This window comes from Bidens hawaiensis, unplaced genomic scaffold, assembly GCF_021521415.1.
Source record: "Bidens hawaiensis isolate Kalapana, Puna unplaced genomic scaffold, B.hawaiensis_p1.1 tig00030276_1, whole genome shotgun sequence".
Classification (NCBI taxonomy): Eukaryota; Viridiplantae; Streptophyta; class Magnoliopsida; order Asterales; family Asteraceae; genus Bidens; species Bidens hawaiensis.
This window is the reverse complement of record NW_027495049.1, coordinates 9,759-30,569: the sequence shown is the minus strand read 5'-3', so window position 1 is coordinate 30,569 and position 20,811 is coordinate 9,759. Positions and strand designations below refer to the sequence as shown.

Sequence of the window (20,811 nt, the reverse complement as noted above, 5' to 3'; positions counted from 1 at the left end):
AATATTTACCCTTCAACTATACTAAACTTTTGAAATTATATCTAATAATTATCATTCCACTCCCTTTAGTTTAACCACATATTCCTCCATTTTGTTTTGTTTTTCTTTTATATCTTTTAATGTATTAAGTTTTCATAAATTTTGAACATACCATCGCGGCATGTTTATTTTTGTCTACGTTTCGATGTAAATTTTATTAAATATTTATATGCGGGTAATAATATACAAGTCATTGTTGCATCAATGTACAACTCTGTTAAAATAAATATCTTTTGTGATTAAGTTCAAAGTTTCAAAATGCCCCTTTAATTTTACTCTATTTACTTATGCTTTATGGCACAATCCAATTCAAATCACAATTACATATTTACAGTCACCATGCCCACTCTCCTGCTCCTCCTATTTTCATGCTACCCCATCTTGTTCTTAAATTTAGTATACAAAATTTCACTTTGAAATCGAGAATAATCATCTCCTGCTACATCTTCATGTTTTATCAATTTGAAAAAAAATCAAACACACAAAATCTCCATTTTAGGGCATGCCATAACCCTTCAAGATCAAGCCACATATTTAATGGTTTTCCTTCATATTCACCTCTCTAGAGAGAAACCAAGATGAAAACCAATAACACAAAGGTGGATTCATCAGTGGTTCATAATTACATTTGGATTGATGTGTCAAAATTTAATTATGGAACTTGTTATAATCTGGAAGGTTTATTTGATAATTTCATCTTGTTAGTTGATTTTAATTTTGATTTTTTAATAACTGTTTGATTTGTTTAATATGTTCAAATTTATACCACAGTTAAAGTTTGTAATATTGTTAATTTTACATGTTTGACTAAACTGACATTCATATGACAACTGGACAACACATTATTACTCATTGGCTTGTTGGTTCGGGTTGCGTCAATCGACATATCAGTGGCTTTGGATGATCATTATTAGTGGGTCGATAAGATTAAACTTTTACATTTATACGGATCTCCTTATGAATTGTTTACTACTTGTGGCTGTTACTCTTTAATTAATATAATGTTTGTTTTGATGATCATGAAGGTACATGCTTAAAAACTAATCTTGAGCCGAGCTCAAACACTAATCGCAAGTCGGGCTCGAGCTTTATAAATATAGCTCGTTTTAAGGTGAGACCGAGCTTGAGCCCTTGTAAGTTCTCAAGCTTAAAAATGAATCCTGAGCCGAGCTCAAACACTAATCGCGAGTCGGGCTCGAGCCTTATAAATATAGCTCATTTTGAGGTGAGATCGAGCTTGAGCCCTTGTAAGTTGAATGAACATTGAGCTCATGTAAGTTAAATGAGTCAAATTCAAGCATATAAAACTAATATTTATAATGATTTTAGTTTTATAATCATTTTGGTTTTCAATTTACCCAATTTATATGTGTTTATGTGAATTCAAATATCTAATTTTTAAGTATAATTTGATTTCGATAGTTTCCTTTTTGGTGTTATTAATAAGTCCTTTCGATCCAATATATGTTAAATTAGTGACACACGTGTTATTGCTAGCTTGTATAGTATGAAAAGATGGAGATCATAGATCATAGATTACAATTTTGTCTATGAGTAGTGGTTTATACTAGATAGTGGGAACATGGCTTTCGTTGCAAAGGTATTATTATATATATTAGTAGATTTATTGATACGTGGCATTTAGTTATAACATTTTAATATAATGCTACGAATGTTTAAACTTTAAATAACGTTTACTTAATAAGATATATAGTTTTTGTATCAGAGTTTAGTATAAGTTAGGTTCATGTGGAACCCGGAAGCAAACATCTGAATGAGAACGACATACAAATTCAAGAGCAAAAAAATGGAAAGTTAGCATTAAAGTCAAAGATTCAACGTCACCACTAGAAAAGTTAGTATACATTGATTCAAGTATACAAGATACACATGTGTTTATGGTTATATGTTAACCGTTATATTTTGAATGCTTAGACTATTTGGACATTAAATAGAGTAAGGACAAGCATGAGGTTCTCATCCGTCTTTTTTGTTTTGTATATTTGAACTTTGTAAAGTGGTGTAATTGAAGAAATTTTATTCACACAGAAATTAACTGTAAGTTTATCAGCAAATATGTATGTTTACATTTACTAATTTGAAGGTTGTGCTTCTTTCATATGGTCTTAAATGTAGAAAAGCACTGAAGAAATAAACGTCGACTATCATACTACATGTATATCGCGAGATGATTGATAAACTAACAAGAAATAAGTATCCCGCTGTAAGTTTTCGGCACCGCCACATCGCGTGGGTTTGCTGCTAGTGTAACAAAACTAACCACTTTTTACTTTTTAGCTAAGTTGAATGTGACTCAGGTTCGATTGCTTCTTTTCATTTGGTTTCGGTGGCACCGGATGATGATGGTGGTGGACTAGGCGAGTAGGCCACGTTCACTAATTGGATCATTGAACTAAATGAGTCTTATCTCACTACATTTTTGTGCCTTCGGGCATGTGTTCAAGGCGTTGTCCTTAGGTGGAGGTTTTCCCCTGATCAAAAGGTAAGTGTATACCGATTTGATGAATTTAACCAATAGCTTATTTAAATGACTTGTTGATCGTTAAAAAGTATATATATTAACAACTTAATTTATAGCACACATTAACCCTCTTGATTCTCATGTTTAATGCCCCTATTTATTCATATTTATGATATGTATGGTAGATTACATAGACAATATTGTTTAATTGAAAATCAATATCATTTTTTAACATTATTCTAAGAGTGGACTAGGAAGCCATCACTACAACCATTTGGGTTAGCTGAGATGATCAGAAAAATGAGAGGAAGACTTGGGGATCTCAGGTCACAGGTTCGATTCTCGATCTCGACTCGGTTTTACCGGCTCTTCGTTGTGGGGCCATTTGGCCAGCGTGGGAGACGGGTTTATCCGGTAGGCGGTAGGCGTTCACCAATAACTCACGAGTGTTCAAGCGTGAGCCCGGTTAAAACAACATAGTCTTGGCATCATGAAGGTTGAAAGTCATCGTTGTAAAAAAAAAGGAAGCCATCACTACCGCTAGGAACACCAGCGCAGTTGGAAACACCATTATGGGTGTCCCGATACCAACTAAAAAGAACCCTATTAAGTTGATAAAAAAGAACCCTAACTCTATTAAGCTTTGACATTATTATTATTATTATTATTATTATTATTATTATTATTATTATTTCCTTTAGTATCTGTTCATTTTTTCTCAAATAGTTTGTGTTTTCAAACTAAGTTTTACATAATCGATTCGTATCTTCCTTCCAATTAAAAGCAAGATTAGTTTGAAATTCGTTAAAAAATATAACGCCGTTAATTTTTTTTTAACAGAGGACCATCGGGGGATTACTTTTTAAAATTTGACACCATGGTTAGGGGTGGCAATCTTGACCCATGGGTTGAATGAGTTGTATCAAAATGTATAAGATGGGACAAACTAAAAAAAGAAAATGATTGAAACATGTCAAAACGGGTTGACATTTCTCTCTCTCTCTTTTTGTTTAATATGGAACGAGAAATACGGAGGAAACTTGTTGATATTTTTACTTTTTAAGTTTTTGATTTATATTTCGAGTTATAATTTTTTAATTATTTTTTTGAATTTTTTGATGAGGGGTTTTGAAATCTCAACCCATTTTGACATATTTCAAAACCCCTCATCAAAAAATTCAAAAAAAAAATAATTAAAAAATTATAACTCGAAATATAAATAAAAAAACTTAAAAAGTAAAAATACCAAAAAGTTTCATCCCTTTTTCTCGTTCCATAAAAAAATCCCGAGAAATGTCAACCAGTTTTGACCTGTTTCAATCATTTTCTTTTTTTAGTTTAACCCATTCTGACCCATAATATACATTTTGATACAACCCATTCAACCCATGGGTCAAGATTGCGACCCCTAACCATGGTTACGATAAACTGACACCAATACCATAAAATAGAATTATTAAGCTTCAATAAATTAGGAATAGATGGGTTGTCTATAGGACCCGTTTTATTATCAGGATTTATTACTACTTTGGCTACTTTAGCGGCCTGGTCTGTTACTCGGGATTCTCGATTATTCTATTTTTTGATGTTAGCAATGTGCAGTGGTCAGATATGATCATTTTCTTCTCGGGACCTTTTACTTTTTTCATCATGTGGGAATAGGGCTTGCTTATTTAAGTGAAAAATGACTTTTTGTTAAAAGAACTTATTAACTTATGAATTTTTTTAAAGAAGTTTTAAAAAAAATGTATGGATTAGCTTATATATTGAGGAAACCAAAATGACTAAAAAGAACACTACTTTTTAAAAAAAAAATCAATAAATAAAATACAAAAAAATAAAAAAAATTTGATGAAAAGACAAAATGCCAATATCAATAACGTGATGACGAAAATGAACAAAAGATACAATTATAACTAAAAAAGACACAATAGATGAAAAAATATAACACGATGCCGAATAAAATATAGCACAATGTTAAGTAATATAGCACAATATAATATAAAGAAAAAGACACAATGTCAGGGAAAATGACACAATCAATGACAAAAATAAACATAAAACACAATGATAAACAAAAAGACATAATAACTTTTTTCACTTACTATTATGTTTTTTAATGAGAACGAGAAAGACGTTGAAAACATTTTTTGTATATTTAATTATTTTTGTTTTTTATTAATTTTGAGTTATGATTTTTTTGATTTTATTTTTTTAACTTTTTATTGGGGTTTTATTGTATGACTAAAAATCATTCTCACCCTTCTCATTTTCGTATAGAATAACTTGACCCTAAGTGAAATCACATATTCCTAATTTTTCAAAACTCATTTATTTTGCCTTTATCATCTTTAGTTAAAATTGCCAAACACCTTACACCTTATAAACTTTAAAATAAATTATTAACTTTTTAAAAAGAGTTTATAAGTTTCTTAATTAAAAATAGTTGACATATAAATGAGATGTGGCTCAATGGTAGAGCACTCACTTTACTAGTAAGAGGTAGGGTTCAGACCTCACTATCGCTAATTTATATGGGAGATATGAGGGATGATCCTGGCGTGCTAGGGTTCGAGTCCTGATAAACCGGCTCCTCGCTGTCGTGCCATTTGGCAGGCGTGGGGGTCGGGTTTTATTAGGTGAATCCATCAATAGGTGGACCGCTAGAGGCTTCGTCCGTCCAGACTAGTGGCCGGCTCAGACTATCTTTAACCAATGAGACCGCGCACGAAGTATCCGTACTTAGTTGGTCGTTTAAAAAACAAATTTAAAAAATAGTTGAGAATCGGAAGGTTACATCGGGTTAGGGTTTGTGTGAATGAATAATCCGTGGGCAAAGAAAATGGCGAATGGAAACCCTAATTCTCCAATTATTCTCAGCAGCAGCGATGATGACAACCCAACAATCGTAGAAAAACCAATAATAAGGCCAGCATCCACCAGCATTAATCCTTCATCATCATCTGTCACAACAACAGCACAATAAAAAGAACAAGAAGATGAAGAAGGAGACAATCGTTCTTCCGGTAATTAAATTCCGATTTTTCACCCTGAATAAGCAGAGAAACTGTTTAAATAAGCAGCCCTAAATACACCCCCCTAACAACGACCAGACATATATAGTCACAAAAGATACCGAAAAACTTCAAACAGTGTGTTTTGTATCTTAGAGTTTCCGACATTTGTAACTTGTAACTAGTTATAAGTCTGCGTGAATATGAACTTACACAGAGCTCGAGCTCGGATCGTTTCAAGCTCTGTTTTCAAAGCTCGAGCTCGGCCGTGAGCAGATGTTGAAGCTCGAGCTTGGCTCGTTTACTATTTATCAAAATTTTTTAACTATAATTTTAATTATTTTGATCTATTTTTTTCTATTATAATTTTATGTATTGTTATCTTTATTTATTTTTTCATATAATTTATATTGATTAATAATTATAATATATAATTAAAAAATTATATAAATGACAAGCTCGTTTAGGCTCGATAAGTGAACCGGCTCGAGCTCGATAAGTGAAGCTCGGGATCGGGCTCGTTTATATTAATTTTAGGCTTGAGCTCGGGCTCGGGCTATTAAGCTCGGCTCGATCGAGCTTTCTAACAAGCTGATCTCGAGTAGCTCGCGAGCAACTTGGCTCGTTTGCACCCCTAGTATGAATGTTAAGTAGTTTTAATGAGATTCTTTTTTTGAATAAGCATAACTTAGATCTTAAGATGCGTGTAGGTGTGTGGCTCATTTCTATTTCTAGTTGGTTTTGCTGAAACTGTAATATTATTTATTTTTACTTTTCACAGGGTAAAACTTGCTTTATATGCAAGAAAGGTGATCATCGTGTGAAACATTGTCCAAAGAAATCCAGTTGGGGAACTCAAAGCACCAAAATGTGTTTGAATTGTGGTGATGTTGGGCATGAAATGTTCTCATGCAAGAGCATGTATTCTCCAGATGACCTCAAGGTTAGTAGTATCTTTTTGGCTTCATCTATCTACGCTTTTGTTATTTTGTTTCATGTAACTTTCTTATATACTTTGTTTCAGGAAGTACAATGTTATGTTTGCAAGGGTTTTGGCCATCTTTGCTGTGTAAATTATGCTGATGAAGTCTCAACAGAGGTTTCTTGCTACAAATGTGGCCAGTTGGGCCATTCTGGTTGGGTAAGTTCTTCACTAGCTCAAACTATTAACAAAAATTGGATTTAACTATCAGATAAATTTAGGGGAGCATTTTCTTTCATTCAGCAAACAAGCTGAGCCAAGCCTAGCCAGCTTGGCTTGTTTATTTTAACAAGTTTAAATGTTGACCTCGAGCTTGGCTCGTTAAAAAAGCTCGAGCAGCTCATGGTTCGTCGAGCTCGCTTGTTTGTTTATATTTAAATATAAGTTTTATATTTTTAGACATTGATATATATATAAGCAATATTAAAAATAAAATAATAATAATAACAATAATATAAACATACGCATAATGCAGAATTTATAAACTAAACAATTTATAATTCATATATGTCAAAATTTCTTTTATACTTTTTGTTATAATCTCTATATGTATTAAAATTTGGGCTTTAATTAAAGCGAGCTAATGCGTGAACCAATGAGCCAGCTAAACAAGCCATGTTGTCCATAAGCCTGCATCAAGATTATCAATAATCTTATCATACAACTGTTTTTGTTATAAACTAACATAAACTATCACATTATTCCACACCTTCAATTTGATATCTATTATAAATATTTGCATTTTTTTATTGTGGAGTTTTGTCTGTTTTGAGGTGTAGCTTGTTTGGATAGAATTAGAGGTTTTATTTAGTCTGACATGGTGGCTTTATACAGGAATGTGCAAAAGTGCATGCAGAAACAGGCAGTGAATGGACTCCTAGTTCTTGTTGTGTGTGCTATCAGGAATCCCATACGGCATGTAAATGCATTGGTGTTCCGAAGGTAATGGGCTTTTAGTTAAAGATTTATATTATTGCCTGTTTGATATATTACAAATAAAACATAACCCAGTTGACCCATTTGTAAGTAAGAGTGTAAACGAGCCAAGCCTGAGCTCGGCTCTTTTAACCAACTAGAGCTTGATCAAGCTCAAGCTTCACTCATGAGTAGTTTTTCCTAGCTCGACCTCAGCTCGTTAACATCTATTACTTAGTTTATGTACATTATTAATTAATTGTATATAACATAATAAACATTTTTAGTTATTTTATCAATTTATATATATTAAATAATAATAGTTATTACTATAAATAAAAATTATACAAATAAGACACTTTTAGGCTCACAAGTCAGCTTCGGCTCATTCATTAAACAAACCTATTTTTAAGCTCGAGCTCATTTATTCGAGATTTTAGAAAGCGGATCTCGAGTAGCTGTTTACACCTATTTTTACAAGTAAATGGGTCGACTTTGCTACTGCTAGGGTATTTATTATTATTTTTAACAATTTTTAAGTGGTTTTTTTTTCTTAAAAGAGTGTTAAGAAGGTAAAGAAGAAAAAGGATCCTTCGATTCCTGAGACGGAGGAGAAGGAGAAGAAAAAGGCAAAGAAGATGAAGAAGATGATGAAGAGGTTGGAGAAGATGAATGAGATGATGGGTAAACGTGGTAATGATTTAGGAGAAAAATCTATACCTCCTCAACCGAATCCAAGGGGTTCGGGTAGTTCGATAACCAAGCATCCTCCTGCCTACAATCATAACTATAACCATGGGCGGGGATATCCAATGGCCATTCATAGATTCCAATTTGATGGTGGTAGCGGTTATAGTTCAGGCTTTCATAGCAACCCAAGCATGTTTCATGCAGCAGGTTATAGTATATATCAACATAGGTTTTCCGCATCTGGATTTGGAAATTCGAGTAGTTATGGAAGAGGAAAACATGGTTGAGGTTCTTAGTCTTTTTTGCTAACCCCAACGAGTACAGTTTGAAAACCGACACCGACCTATAGGCTATGTAGATATGACAATGGTTGCAACAACCTTTTGGTATTGTTATTGGTTTTATGTTATCCTTTTTGGGAGTGGATACCAAATGTTTCTTTGTTTTACTATATCGCATTTTTTTACGCTGTCTAAGATGGAATTGAAACACAAGAACAATTTTTTTAAAACATGTAAACATTGGTTATTGTTGTAGGCAGATTGGATCATGTAAATATCAATTCGTTGGGTGTTGATGTAAATGTTGAAAAGTAGAGGTGGGCAAACAAATCGGTTAACCGAACCGACCCGAAAATCGAACCAAAACCGAATCGGTTTGAACCAATTATGTAGAAACCGATTTGAAACCGATTGAAACCGTAGGTTTGCAACCGGTTTGTAATTTTGTCCACCAAAACCGGTTAACCGAACCGAAACCGGTAACCGGTTAACCGAACCGAAACCGGCAAAACCGGTCAAAAATTGAACCGAAACCGATCAAGACCCGAATCGAAACCAATCGTAACCTAGTCAAGAAACTGGTTTGAACCCAAACCGAAACTCGTCTTAAACCTGTTTTGGACTTTTGTTGACCAAATCAAATCGGTTTCAACCCAAACCGGTTTTGAGTTTTAAACCGGTTTGTGCACCTCTATTGGAAAGTGGACATGGATTTTGAAGCAAGAATCCGCATGTATTAGTTCCAGACAAATGATCCAGGAATATCAAACTTGAGCATTTTGGGCGAGCACAATTTTCATGTAGCCTAATCATTATGAGAGGATATTTTGTGATTGAACTCCGATGAGAGAATAAGTATTTGTTTGGAAAAGGAAAGGCAAAAATAGGGATATATGTCCAACCAGAGATGTTCAAATTCGATTTGGATCCGAAAATTATGAAATTTGACTCGATTCGAATTCAAATTTAGTTATCAACATTCATATTTGTTTTTAAAAAAGTTGAATTCGATTCGAATTCAAGTCTGGTAATCAAATTTGAATCAAATACAAATCTATAATTTTCATTTCAATTAGAATTCGAATTCAAATTACATACACATATACAGTAAAACCTCTATAATTTAATACTCGATAAATTAATAACATCGATAAAATTAATAATTTGTCCAGTCTTAACTTGGGACCCAGGCAAAATTGGACCCATTCAATAAAAGATAATACTCTATAGAATAGTAACCAAGTTTTAAAATTGTTCCAATTAGGTCACTCAAAAAATATTTTGTTTCAATCAAGCCACTAAAGTTTTTTTTTTCCAATCCTAGATATTTTACCTTGATAACAAGTTATTTAGGGTTTTTTTTTTAAATTTTTTAATAGTTTGACACTGCAAAATATTTTATACAAAATAAAAAAATAGTAAAAACTGAGAAACATAGTTTTTAAATTGCGAAAAATGGTGAAAAGTAGAAAAATTTAAGTTACTGTTTATTTTATGAGAAACCACCATTTTTTAGAAAAATTTCATAAAAATAGTTATGTGATATTTAAATATTTAATAGTAGAATTATGAATTGCTTCGATACAAAAAAATAAAGAAACATATTAATTATATTGTAAATTTTCGCAATTTTATAAGAATTTTTTCTCCTTTTGTAGTTTTTTGCAATTTAAAAATTCTTTTTTTAAAATTTTTAAAACAATATTATGCAATATCAAACTATTTAAATGTAAAAAAAACCTAGATAACCTTCTATACAGGTAAAATATCTATAATTGAAACAAAAAGAAAATTTTAATAACATGATTGAAACAAAATATTTTATGAGTGATCTGATTGGAACAATTTCAAAACTTTGTTAATATTTTATAGAGTAATTCATCGAAAAAATAGTAAGATAATAACTTTTTGAAATCCTAGTGTATATATATTGGTCCTAACAAAACTATAAATTAATAATTATTAAAAGAATTGTCTACTAAAAAAATGAATCTATAGTCACTTTTTTTTGGTTAAACTTTAAATCTATATTGAGTTCATCTTTAAATCTACTTATTGCGCTTAAGAGTTGGAGCATTTTCTTCTCGTATCGCAACAAAAAGTTGTGAAGAGTTATTGCCTTGAAACTTGTTTTTGTAATTTATTTTTGGTACCATGAACTTACTTTTTACTTATTAAAAAACAATAAACTTTACAAATTCAATTAATTTGTGAATGTACATTGCACTTGGAAATTTAAAGTTTATGCGTAAAATATTTTAAATTAATAAATTACTTTGTGAACGTACATTGCAGTATTGCACTTTAAAGTATCATTAGTTTATGAAGGTTTTATTGTATTCTGAATGTGTTGAATGTTTGACTATTTATACCTTATTAACTTGTAATATGGGGTTCCCGATTTTAATGTTAGCCCATTTGTATTTTACTTTAAACCTTTTCTCATTTGGCATTGTGGCTAATTTAAATTTTTATGGGTTTTTTTTAATTATGATTTTGTTATTTTGACAGTGTTATATCATTAATTTTGTAGTAGTTTTAAAAATAAAAGTACGTTCTAGATTCTTATCCAAGACTTGTATAATTTAATGATTCCATGTGAATCGCTAGAAACATGCGAAGTGTATGGCTAAACCAACAATGAAAGTTTCGTAAGGGGACTGGAGCATGCTACCATGAGACAAAAGATCTTCTTTCTAAAGAGAATCGATTCGGAACTATTATATGTCTAAGGTTCAATATTGAAAAAACTTCAAAGGTTTTCCTTGACTTTGTCCGTGTCAACAAACAATTCGAAATACCTTGACTTTTTAGAACATGTCCGAGCCAAATAGCAATGACTTGAAGCACTTCTTTTTACACTATTTCGGAAACCTAAGGACTCAATCGCATGGATATGTAAAATACAATAATTTTTATTTAGGGTGAATTTGAGTTAAATTAAATTTATTTGAATTCAAGTTTCAAATACGAATTGAATAGAATTTGACATAAACTTTGAATTGATTAAATCAAATCCAAATCAATTCGAATACGAATTCAGGCAAAAGAATATAAAATTTCAAAAAGTGTGATTCAATTTGTTGAACACTCCACGTCCAACATCTTCCCATACTTGTTTCAAGGTACCATTTGCATTCCTAAGCTACGGAGTGGAGTAATAGTTGGATCATGGCTTTGGTCATGTTACTAATGTGCTCAAAATGTATAATCGGCTGTATAAAATGTGTTGTATACTTGTATAGTATTTTCAGGTCGTGTCTGCTTATTATTCGTCCCTCCTTGTTTCTCATGGTATTGATAATCCAAAAAGTATAATGACCTGAGTTACGAAGTTCATAGTCTCAACAAGAGAGGAAAATGATTTTGATGTCTCAACCGTCAAATTAAACGACTTAGAACAATACGAGTATTAGAAAAGATATATATATATATATATATATATATATATATATATATATATATATATATATAGGGAGGGACAATTTGAAAACTTGGTGAGTTTTAAAAACTTTAAGAATCCATTCTTAACTACACATTTAATTAAATATGTTAGATTATGTGGTTGAAATTAGATCTAATTAAAAAATTAAGTAGGAAAAAAAATAAAAATGTACAGTGATTACACTAATTTAAACGTCCGTTATACCTATGTAAAAAGTAGACTTGGTGCGTAAAATTTTTTGTTATTTTTCTACGTACATGTAACCTACATATATGTAAACAAAATTTAAAAATAAAAAATAAAAAATTATTACGTTTAGTTCTTTCGAGTTTTAAAACTAAAAGTGGTTTTCAAATGAAATCAAACACACACACACATATATATATATACTTCCAAAATGGACCAGTAAAACATCTTGTTAGGTTACCTACAACTAGGGATGAGCTCGGGATGGTACCGGTATCGATCCTGAAAATCCCGATCCCGAATTTCGGAAATTTTTGGTATCGGTACTGAAATTTTCGGTTCGGTACCGGTATTTCGTGCAAAATTTGAGAAATACCGGTACCGAAAACTCAAAACTTGTGACTCGGTACCAATCAATATCAATACCGAAAACGCTCATCCCTACCTACAAGTCCATAACTTCATTAGTATGCTTAGGTCTAGTAACATATTATTAAATTGTTTGATGTCAATAGACATGTTCAGATTTTGGTGCTTTTATTGATTTTTTATCAACCAAGTTCACTTACTAATGTTAAATATATTTATATGTATATATATATATCTTTTTTTTAAAAAAAAATCTATGCTCTCATCAACAACATGCCCTAAACGTCGCCCGGGTCCTGTACGAGACTGAGATGGCCTTGACTACTTGTAAGTTAGAAATTCTTATGCTACTTAGAGGATGCTCATAATCCGTTAAATTACAATCCAAATATCACTATATGAGAGATAAAAGAACTATGAAGACTAATAGTTTGAGGCTGTTGCACAACTGAAAACTGTTTGAGGCTGTTGTAGCTAGGGCTGTCCAAACTGCTCGTCGCTCGTTCGTCGTTCGCTTGAATTTTGCTCGAAAAATGCTCGTTCGATTTCGGCTCGGTTTGGAAGTGAGCCGTTCGGATCGGTTCAGTTTAAAAGCAATCCAAGCACGAGCAAAGCCTCGCTCGGTTTGGTTCGGTTCGTTTTGCTCGAATTATTTTTTATTTATTAGTTTTATATATAATCTTTATGTATATATATAAAAGTATACTATTTTTTAAAGTTTTTAAAATTTTCCTCTTTTGTGTTGAATTCAAAGTTCAAATTTAAACCATAACCACTCGTTTTATATATGTTTTGTTGTAAACTATGAGTTTTATATATTTTAAAGGTGAAAGTTTAGACAATTTAGAGTTAAAAGTCTTGAATTAATGATATTTGAAGTTTTAGTAATTTAAAATTGGAAACTTTGTACGAAATCAAGCAAAACCAAACCGAACCAAGCCGCTCGGTTTCAAAACCAAACCAAGTTCAAGCATAAATATATCGCTCGTTTCTTTAAATTCAATCCGCTCGGTTCGGCTCGCTTTCTAACCAAACCAAGTATGAGCATGTCCGCGTTCGGTTCGGTTCGTGAACAACCCTAGTTGTAGCCCACTAAGACTCACTTGTCCCGTGTCACTATGATGTGTGTCTAAAGGGTGTTTCTTTCTACGAAACTCACAACTAAGCTTTAAATTTATAAAATGGATTTTCCTAACAAAACTACACACAACCGGCAAGTGTACCGATCGTAAGTAATATAAAACTAAGGAAGTCCAAGTATCAAACATAGGGCTGTTCAAAAAGCTCACTGCTCGAAGCTTGGAGAAAGCTCGCTCGAAATCGGCTCGATTGTAAACGAGCCGAGCCTAGCTCGACTCGATTTCTAAATGAGCCGAGCCTGAGCTAGCCCCGGCTCGACTCGAGCTCGCTCGATTGGCTCGAACTATTTTTTAATTTATTATATATATACATACATGCATATAATTATTGAGCACAATTATTAACACATGGGCTTTCTTTTAATCCAGCCCAATTTCCTTTATTATACTCCATAGTCCATATTCATAATTTCATATACCGAGTAACCGAGAGATGAGACTTCATAGTTCACACACTCAATAATTAGTATGCGTTCCATTTTCCACCCTAACCCTAAACGTTCATATTCATCTCCGCCGCTGCTCATATTCACCTCCGCCATCGGTCGCTGCTCATCCTCCGCCATTGGCCGCCAATTCTCTGCTTAATTTTGTATTAGACGTATAACGTATTTATTTAGTTTGTATTTGGTTGGTTTTGATCTCAACCATAGTTAAATCATTAGCCTAGCCGCAAATTTCGAATTGGTACGATGTGGACCCAATCGCAATTCGCCGGCGTTCCGGTCGCCGGAGAATTCGCGATTCCAGTTGCCGGTACGATTTGATCCATAAAACCCTAATTCGCGATTCAATTGAGCCTGGTACGTCGTTCGATTTGATTATGAATTCGCGATTATCGTTAATTGAAATCGCTATTGCGTCGGTCAATATTTTTGGGCGGGAATTTAGGAACGACGTTCACACTTCTCACTCCACAGTCATTATTATAAAGGCTATTATTATTATAAAGTCTTTAATTATTATAAAATCCTACTTCTTTCATCTCTAATTTCACACTCACACTCAAAAAACAATCTGCAAACTTCTAGTCTGTAACTTCTGTGGTTCTGCCCAATATTAGAAATTTACGAATGGCTTCTGGAAGTCAATCTCAATCACAAAGAACAATAGATGAAAGTGATACACATGTAAGTGAGACGCAACATACTTACATTGACGTTGATGATGATGAGACTGTTCATCCATCAGCAGCAGCATCAGGTGGTAGTCAATCGAAAATTGACAAAGATTCATCTAAGCCACCACTTAGTGAAGTAACATTCCATGGTGCGAGAAATAGTAAGAATCCTGGAGGTAACAAACAGTGGACTTGCATTCACTGTAAGGACAAGTTCACAAGCACTTACACGAGAATTCACGTTCATTTCTTCGGGGCTGCTGTGGGCAAAAAAACTGAGATTAAAAGATGCTCAGCGGTACTTAGAGATAGAGGGCTGTACGAAAGGCTTTTTACCAAGGTAAAAGAAGTTGAGAATTCGGGAAAGACTTTAAAAAAAAATCAGTTTTATCCACTCGTGCACCTTCAAAGAAAGGCATTGTTGAAACTTTTGGCGCGTTAGAGAGAAACGTGGTGGACTTGAAGATAGAGAGAGGCTTGTGTGCAAACGGAATTCCGTTTAATGTGTTACGTAACCCACACTTTCTTGAAATGATATATGCTATAAGGAATGCACCTGTTGGATATAAGCCACCATCAAGTGAAAAGGCGAGAACGGTACTACTTGACGAATGCGTAAGGGACGTGGAGAAGGAGTTAGCACCCGTTAAAGATACGTGGTACACCCAAGGAGTATCGACTGTTTCAGATGGGTGGTCTAATGTCATAAGGAGTCCACTTATCAATGAACTTGCGGTTAATTCACGTAGCGCAATGTTCATGTACGCGGAGGATTTTTTAGGGGTGGAGAAAACTGGAGTGGAAATTGCTAACTTTCTTAATGGAGCTATTGAGACGATTGGGCCAAGCAACGTGTTGTCGGTTGTGACGGATAACGCGGCGAATTCCAAGGCTGCCGGAAAAGAGAGCGAGAAGGTATATCCACATATATTTTGGTCCCCTTGTTGCGTACACACGTTAAATCTTATTTTTAAAGACATGGTAAATGCATTTTTTTGGATGTTTGAAACTTATAAAAGAGGCAAGGATGTTGTTAAGTATTTCCTTATCCACACTCATGCTTTAGCAATTTTCAAAGAAAACTCAAAGATTGAATTATTGAAAGTTGCAAAGACTCGTTTTGCATCACATTATATTCTCTTGAGTAGGTTATTGAAATGTCGAGAGGCACTAGCAACAGTTACCGTCCTCAATTCTTGGAGGGAATTGATGAAAAGTGGGGACGAAAATAGTCGAACAACCGGGGAAAATGTGGCTAAGACCATCAATGATGACTTGTTTTGGGAAGATGTTGAGAACATATTAGCCATCACAAAACCAATTTATTTGCTAGTTAAATTTTGTGATGGTGAAGGTCCTAGAATGTGAGAAATTTATGAGAAAATGGATAACATGGTTGGTGAAATTAAAGATATTATGGTGGAAAACAAGTTCTCGAGTTATTTCCCTGAAATTAAAGCGATTATTGTGGCTCGATGGAATAAGATGATAATCCCTCTTCATTGTTTAGGCTTTGCTTTAAGTCCTAAGTTTTATGATAGATACTATTTGGAGAAGTTGGCACCCGGTGGAGAGCGTAGAAAGGCTCCTAACAATGACAAAGAAGTTACACTTGGTGTTATGGAGGCGTTTCAAAGAATTTCTGAAAACGAGGCTGAACGACAAGTGTTGCAACAACAATTTGCAACTTTTCATATGAAGAAAGGATTATATGCAAGAGTCGCAACCCAAGCCGATGCTGTTGTTATGGATGCAAGTGATTGGTGGTCTACCTATGGATCAGAGACACCCGAAATAGCCGAAGTAGCAAAAAAGGTACTTTCACAACCAATTAGTAGCTCTTCGGCCGAGAGAAATTGGTGTATATACTCCTATATCCATAGCGTGAAGCAGAATCATTTAATGTAACACCCCGGCAAAAGCAGAAACGCGTGAGTGTGACGTATAGATTGTTCAAAACACATGTGACACTATTAAGTGACAATAATACCATTAATTGATTTAACAACAAGTACACAAGTTTGAAAGTAAGAGAAATACCAAGGAAAATACAAGAACAATTAACAACTTGTCCATTTATTAATAAAACCTAAGTTTCTAGTGTCTTCTCCGTTTCATCTTCTAATAATTGTACCTGTAACATATATATAAAATAAAGTCAATTAAATGAATAGTTGGTGAGTTTACACAAGTTTTTATATACATACATAAAAACTATACAATTACATGAACATGTGTAAATGAGCAAGTAAGGTCCTTTCCAACTGAGATTGTGCACCAGCGTACTCAGATAAGCGCAAGTAAGGTCCTTTCCAGTTGGGATTGTGCACCAACGTACTCGGATAATGAGACCCTTTTCCACTCATAACAACAAATGTACTGAGCGCAAAGGGGGGTGTATGATCATACTATATTGAAGTAATCCATGTGAAAGTAATTTTGAGCAAGTAACAAGTAAACACACAAGTCCATGTAGCAAATTGTAGTTTGTAAATAACAAATAAACGAAATTGTAATTTGGATAGGATATATATGCTACCCCAAAAGTAGTAAAAGAGTAAAAAGGGGGTGTGAGAAACTCACCTTGATGTTGAAGACAAATTTGAAATAAAATCGAAAGTACGTAAATGAAATCGAAGCAATTGAACGTCACGAACTAGAATTAAAAGCATAAAAATTAATATTAACTGACGACTTAAAAAAATAGATATTCATACAAGCACTATAAGTATTTTCTAAGCGATTCCTAGAATCCTTAGTATCCAAACAATCCCACGGATTATTAAAAGTTTGACCAAAGTTTGACTTTCCGTTGACTTTGACCAAAAGGTTCAAGTTGTTGACCGTTGACTAAAAATATTGACCGTTGACCAAAATATTGACCGACGACCCATTGGTGACTTTTGACCAATTATCTAGACTTAAAATATTCATAAGATATTCATAGTCGCAACCTAATAATCGATCATGTAATTTGCAGTTAATCATTTTTCATGCAACCCTATGACTAAGTCACACTTTTACCAATTTCATTTCTCATAAGTAAGACTAACCACTAAGTCAAATAGTTCTAAGTTGACCCATAAAGTCAAAATTCAATTTACCACAATCAATCTATTAAAAATTACAATTATTTTCACTAACCAATATGTTGATCATCCTTAACAAGTTTTCAATAATCAAAACTGATTTTTCCAACAAACCAAAACTTGTAATTAAATTACCAAATAATTCACACATAGTCTTTCAAGTATTATGTATAACATATATTTTTATTATAATTTTCCAATTCACACAAATATGAAAAATATTCACACTCAACAACAACCTAATTTCAGTCTCTATTTTAACAAAGCAGTACACAAATATTTTCTAAAAATTCTATATTAGTCTAATTGATGCAAGACCAATTGGATTATATTCCTACTTCAATTTATAACAATCTAGAAGTGTAATAACACCTATATCTATTTTCAATCTCAAGTTATACAATTTACAACACAGCTCAGAAAATTTCTTTTTCAATCTGGATTGCAACCCGATTTTGTAAATTAATAAAAACTAGTCAAACAAAGTCCAAAAATTATAATTCTTAACTTTTGAAAACTAGATTCAATGTACCTAATCATAGTATCACAAATCAATGAGAAACACCAACGTATCATCAAGTTATACAATCTACAATCTAAAACACAGAATCTGTCAACAAAAAGATTCAAACCAAAAGTCACAAAAATCATGATTCTTATATCCTTATGATCTTTAATTATCAAGGAACCATTTTCTATAACCAAGTCCATGTATTTCATTATTTTACTGATTTTTAAAATAATATTTATGTACAAAAGGTTTCCATATTTTCTTTTATGACAAGACACACAATTTCTTTTAAAACCATCAACTTGATCATCTTTTTTGTTACTTTTATGTCTGACATGTTACATTCTATTATAAACATCTGACATGTTACATTCTATTATAAACATTTTTTAGTAACCATATGTTGTGTACTAGTCTTTTTGTTACTTTTCATGTAATATATCATAGCTTATGTTATTTTGATTATTCACTTCTTCTACAACATATAAGTATACAACAACTAATCATGTAGAATGTAACACAATTTCACCCACCACATATAATACATGTAACATATCATGAGTGACAAATTTATTATAACCTATCATATATTATAACATGTGTGTCAAGTTTATTATTATAGTTATTAGGTCACCAAAGACACCACTGACTCAATGTATGCATACATGACACTATATGCATGAGAGTTCATTAACTTAGTTAACAGAACTAACTAGGTTTACTGACACAGTCAACATGATTTAACTGAAAATGCCGGGTGTCACATCGGGGATTAGAAATGTTGAATGTATATTTTATTATGGAATTGGATATTATAATATGTTTTTATACATATATTTATAAATAAAAACTGAAAATTTAAAACGGGTCGGATTTTCAGGTTTGAAAAGTAACGAATGTTACAGGACTTACATCTTTTGGAAATTTCATCCCGAAATTAAAATAGAAATAAAATTTTAAAAGAGAAAAACTAATATACGAAGTTGTTAGAAGTTTAAACAATTTTATACATACATAATAAAAAAAATAGAATAACGCCGATCTTTTAATGACCCAAGAGAACGCCACAAATAGAAAATATGACAAGAATACTTATATATAGGAATATAAGATGTACCAGCGGCGTATCCACCATGCTCTTATCATATTGTGTTTGTCTCGTTCCCCAAAGTCATTTCAAGTTCCGAGTTATTTCACACAACTAGACTTATTATATTTTTCATGCGAGGACTTTGATAATTACGTGTCGACCCATAATTACCTCTATCGTCGGATGGTCCATATAATGTGCCCATATTGTGTGGTTTTAAGACATAGACCTTAGATATATAAATAAAATTCTCATATATAACGTTAAAAATAAAAAAAAATAATGAATTATAAGGGTAAAACATTACAAAACACATTGTTATACCATTCAGGCCAAGGATAACGCGAAAACACTAAGTCAAATAAATGAAATCATCATAGTCTGAACCAAGTAAACGATGTTGAGAACAAAATAAAAGAGGTAATGAAATTAAAAAATGAAAACATTTGAATTATGAACATCGTAACATGTAATTGAAATAATGAGGTTGAGAATAACGTGACAAGTAAACGCAACATTTAACCAACGAAATATGAACATGTAATTTGTTAACGCATTGGGTTCAAGAATAGTTTAAATGAACGAAACTTTTAAGTATCAAAATACCATGATGTTTAAAAAAATGAAAATCTCCAATAAAACATTGACGTGACCAATGGCAGCGTTGAGATGAATAAACAATTATATTTTACAAACATGTAAATTGATAATAACTTGAAATGAAATGGATAAACGAAAATTTTAATATTAACATATTGAAATCGATTAAGTTTGTGAAAAGAAAAAATTTCAATAGTAACGTTGTGCTTATCAAGTATATAATTACAACTTCGAAATTAAAATAAAGTATTTGTCTTAGATTGATGAAATCAAGAACAATAAAATGGTTCAAATAAAACATTGAGTGGAAGAGAAGTACAAGAATAAACAAAACAATTTGTGTAAAAATATAACATCAGATAAACTAGGCATGTACATGGGACACAGTCCTGGTTCTAAGTAAACGAATTTGTTTGGAGAGAACCGGTCACCGATAGTAAAATGTAGAAATAAAATGAAAATACGGTTTTTATTAGGTAACTATGTACACATACATGTTCATAGTCCCAATTTCCACTTAACGGTTACGTTGATGGGAAATTGGTCATAGATCACAGAATTCGAAATAACAAACGTAAACCAATTCACAAAATGCGACTAAGGATGATGTACGAATTTGCGTTTAAATACAAACGAATATGGATCAAAGATAAATGAACAATTGAAACGAACTTCGTGAACAATATTCTAAAGAAGTGGATATAAAAGTCACTTTGGGTATGTCCGAAAAATATACGTGATGGAGAAGTTAAAGAAGAAATGCAGCTAAAGAAGTGGATATAAAAGTCACGTTTGTCTTCTCGGAAGTTGTTTTGTGGTATGAAAGTTGACGTGGGAGGTGGTGCCATGATTTCTTAGC

The 20,811-nt window shown here is 32.5% G+C and overlaps 2 protein-coding genes across 2 annotated transcripts; both read left to right on the top strand.

Moving 5' to 3' along the window:
* The first annotated feature begins 5,498 nt into the window (after positions 1-5,498).
* LOC143580191 (uncharacterized) lies at positions 5,499-8,080 on the top strand. Its single transcript, XM_077063284.1, has 5 exons — positions 5,499-5,547; positions 6,317-6,478; positions 6,560-6,676; positions 7,352-7,459; positions 7,995-8,080. The coding sequence occupies exons 1-5, from the start codon at positions 5,521-5,523 to the stop codon at positions 7,998-8,000; spliced, it is 420 nt and encodes a 139-aa protein (XP_076919399.1). The 5' UTR covers positions 5,499-5,520; the 3' UTR covers positions 8,001-8,080.
* Positions 8,081-14,615: 6,535 nt separating this feature from the next.
* LOC143580184 (uncharacterized) lies at positions 14,616-16,030 on the top strand. The gene is made up of 2 exons (XM_077063282.1): positions 14,616-15,002; positions 15,074-16,030. The coding sequence occupies exons 1-2, from the start codon at positions 14,616-14,618 to the stop codon at positions 16,028-16,030; spliced, it is 1,344 nt and encodes a 447-aa protein (XP_076919397.1).
* Positions 16,031-20,811: the final 4,781 nt, after the last annotated feature.

Coding starts and splice junctions, on each gene's coding strand:
- LOC143580184 (XM_077063282.1), top strand. CDS start 14,616: ATGGCTTCTGGAAGTCAATCTCAATCACAAAGAACAATAGATGAAAGT. Junction 15,003..15,073: donor ACGAAAGGCTTTTTACCAAG/GTAAAAGAAGTT, acceptor GCACCTTCAAAG/AAAGGCATTGTTGAAACTTT.
- LOC143580191 (XM_077063284.1), top strand. CDS start 5,521: ATGAAGAAGGAGACAATCGTTCTTCCG. Junction 5,548..6,316: donor AGGAGACAATCGTTCTTCCG/GTAATTAAATTC, acceptor TACTTTTCACAG/GGTAAAACTTGCTTTATATG. Junction 6,479..6,559: donor ATTCTCCAGATGACCTCAAG/GTTAGTAGTATC, acceptor ACTTTGTTTCAG/GAAGTACAATGTTATGTTTG.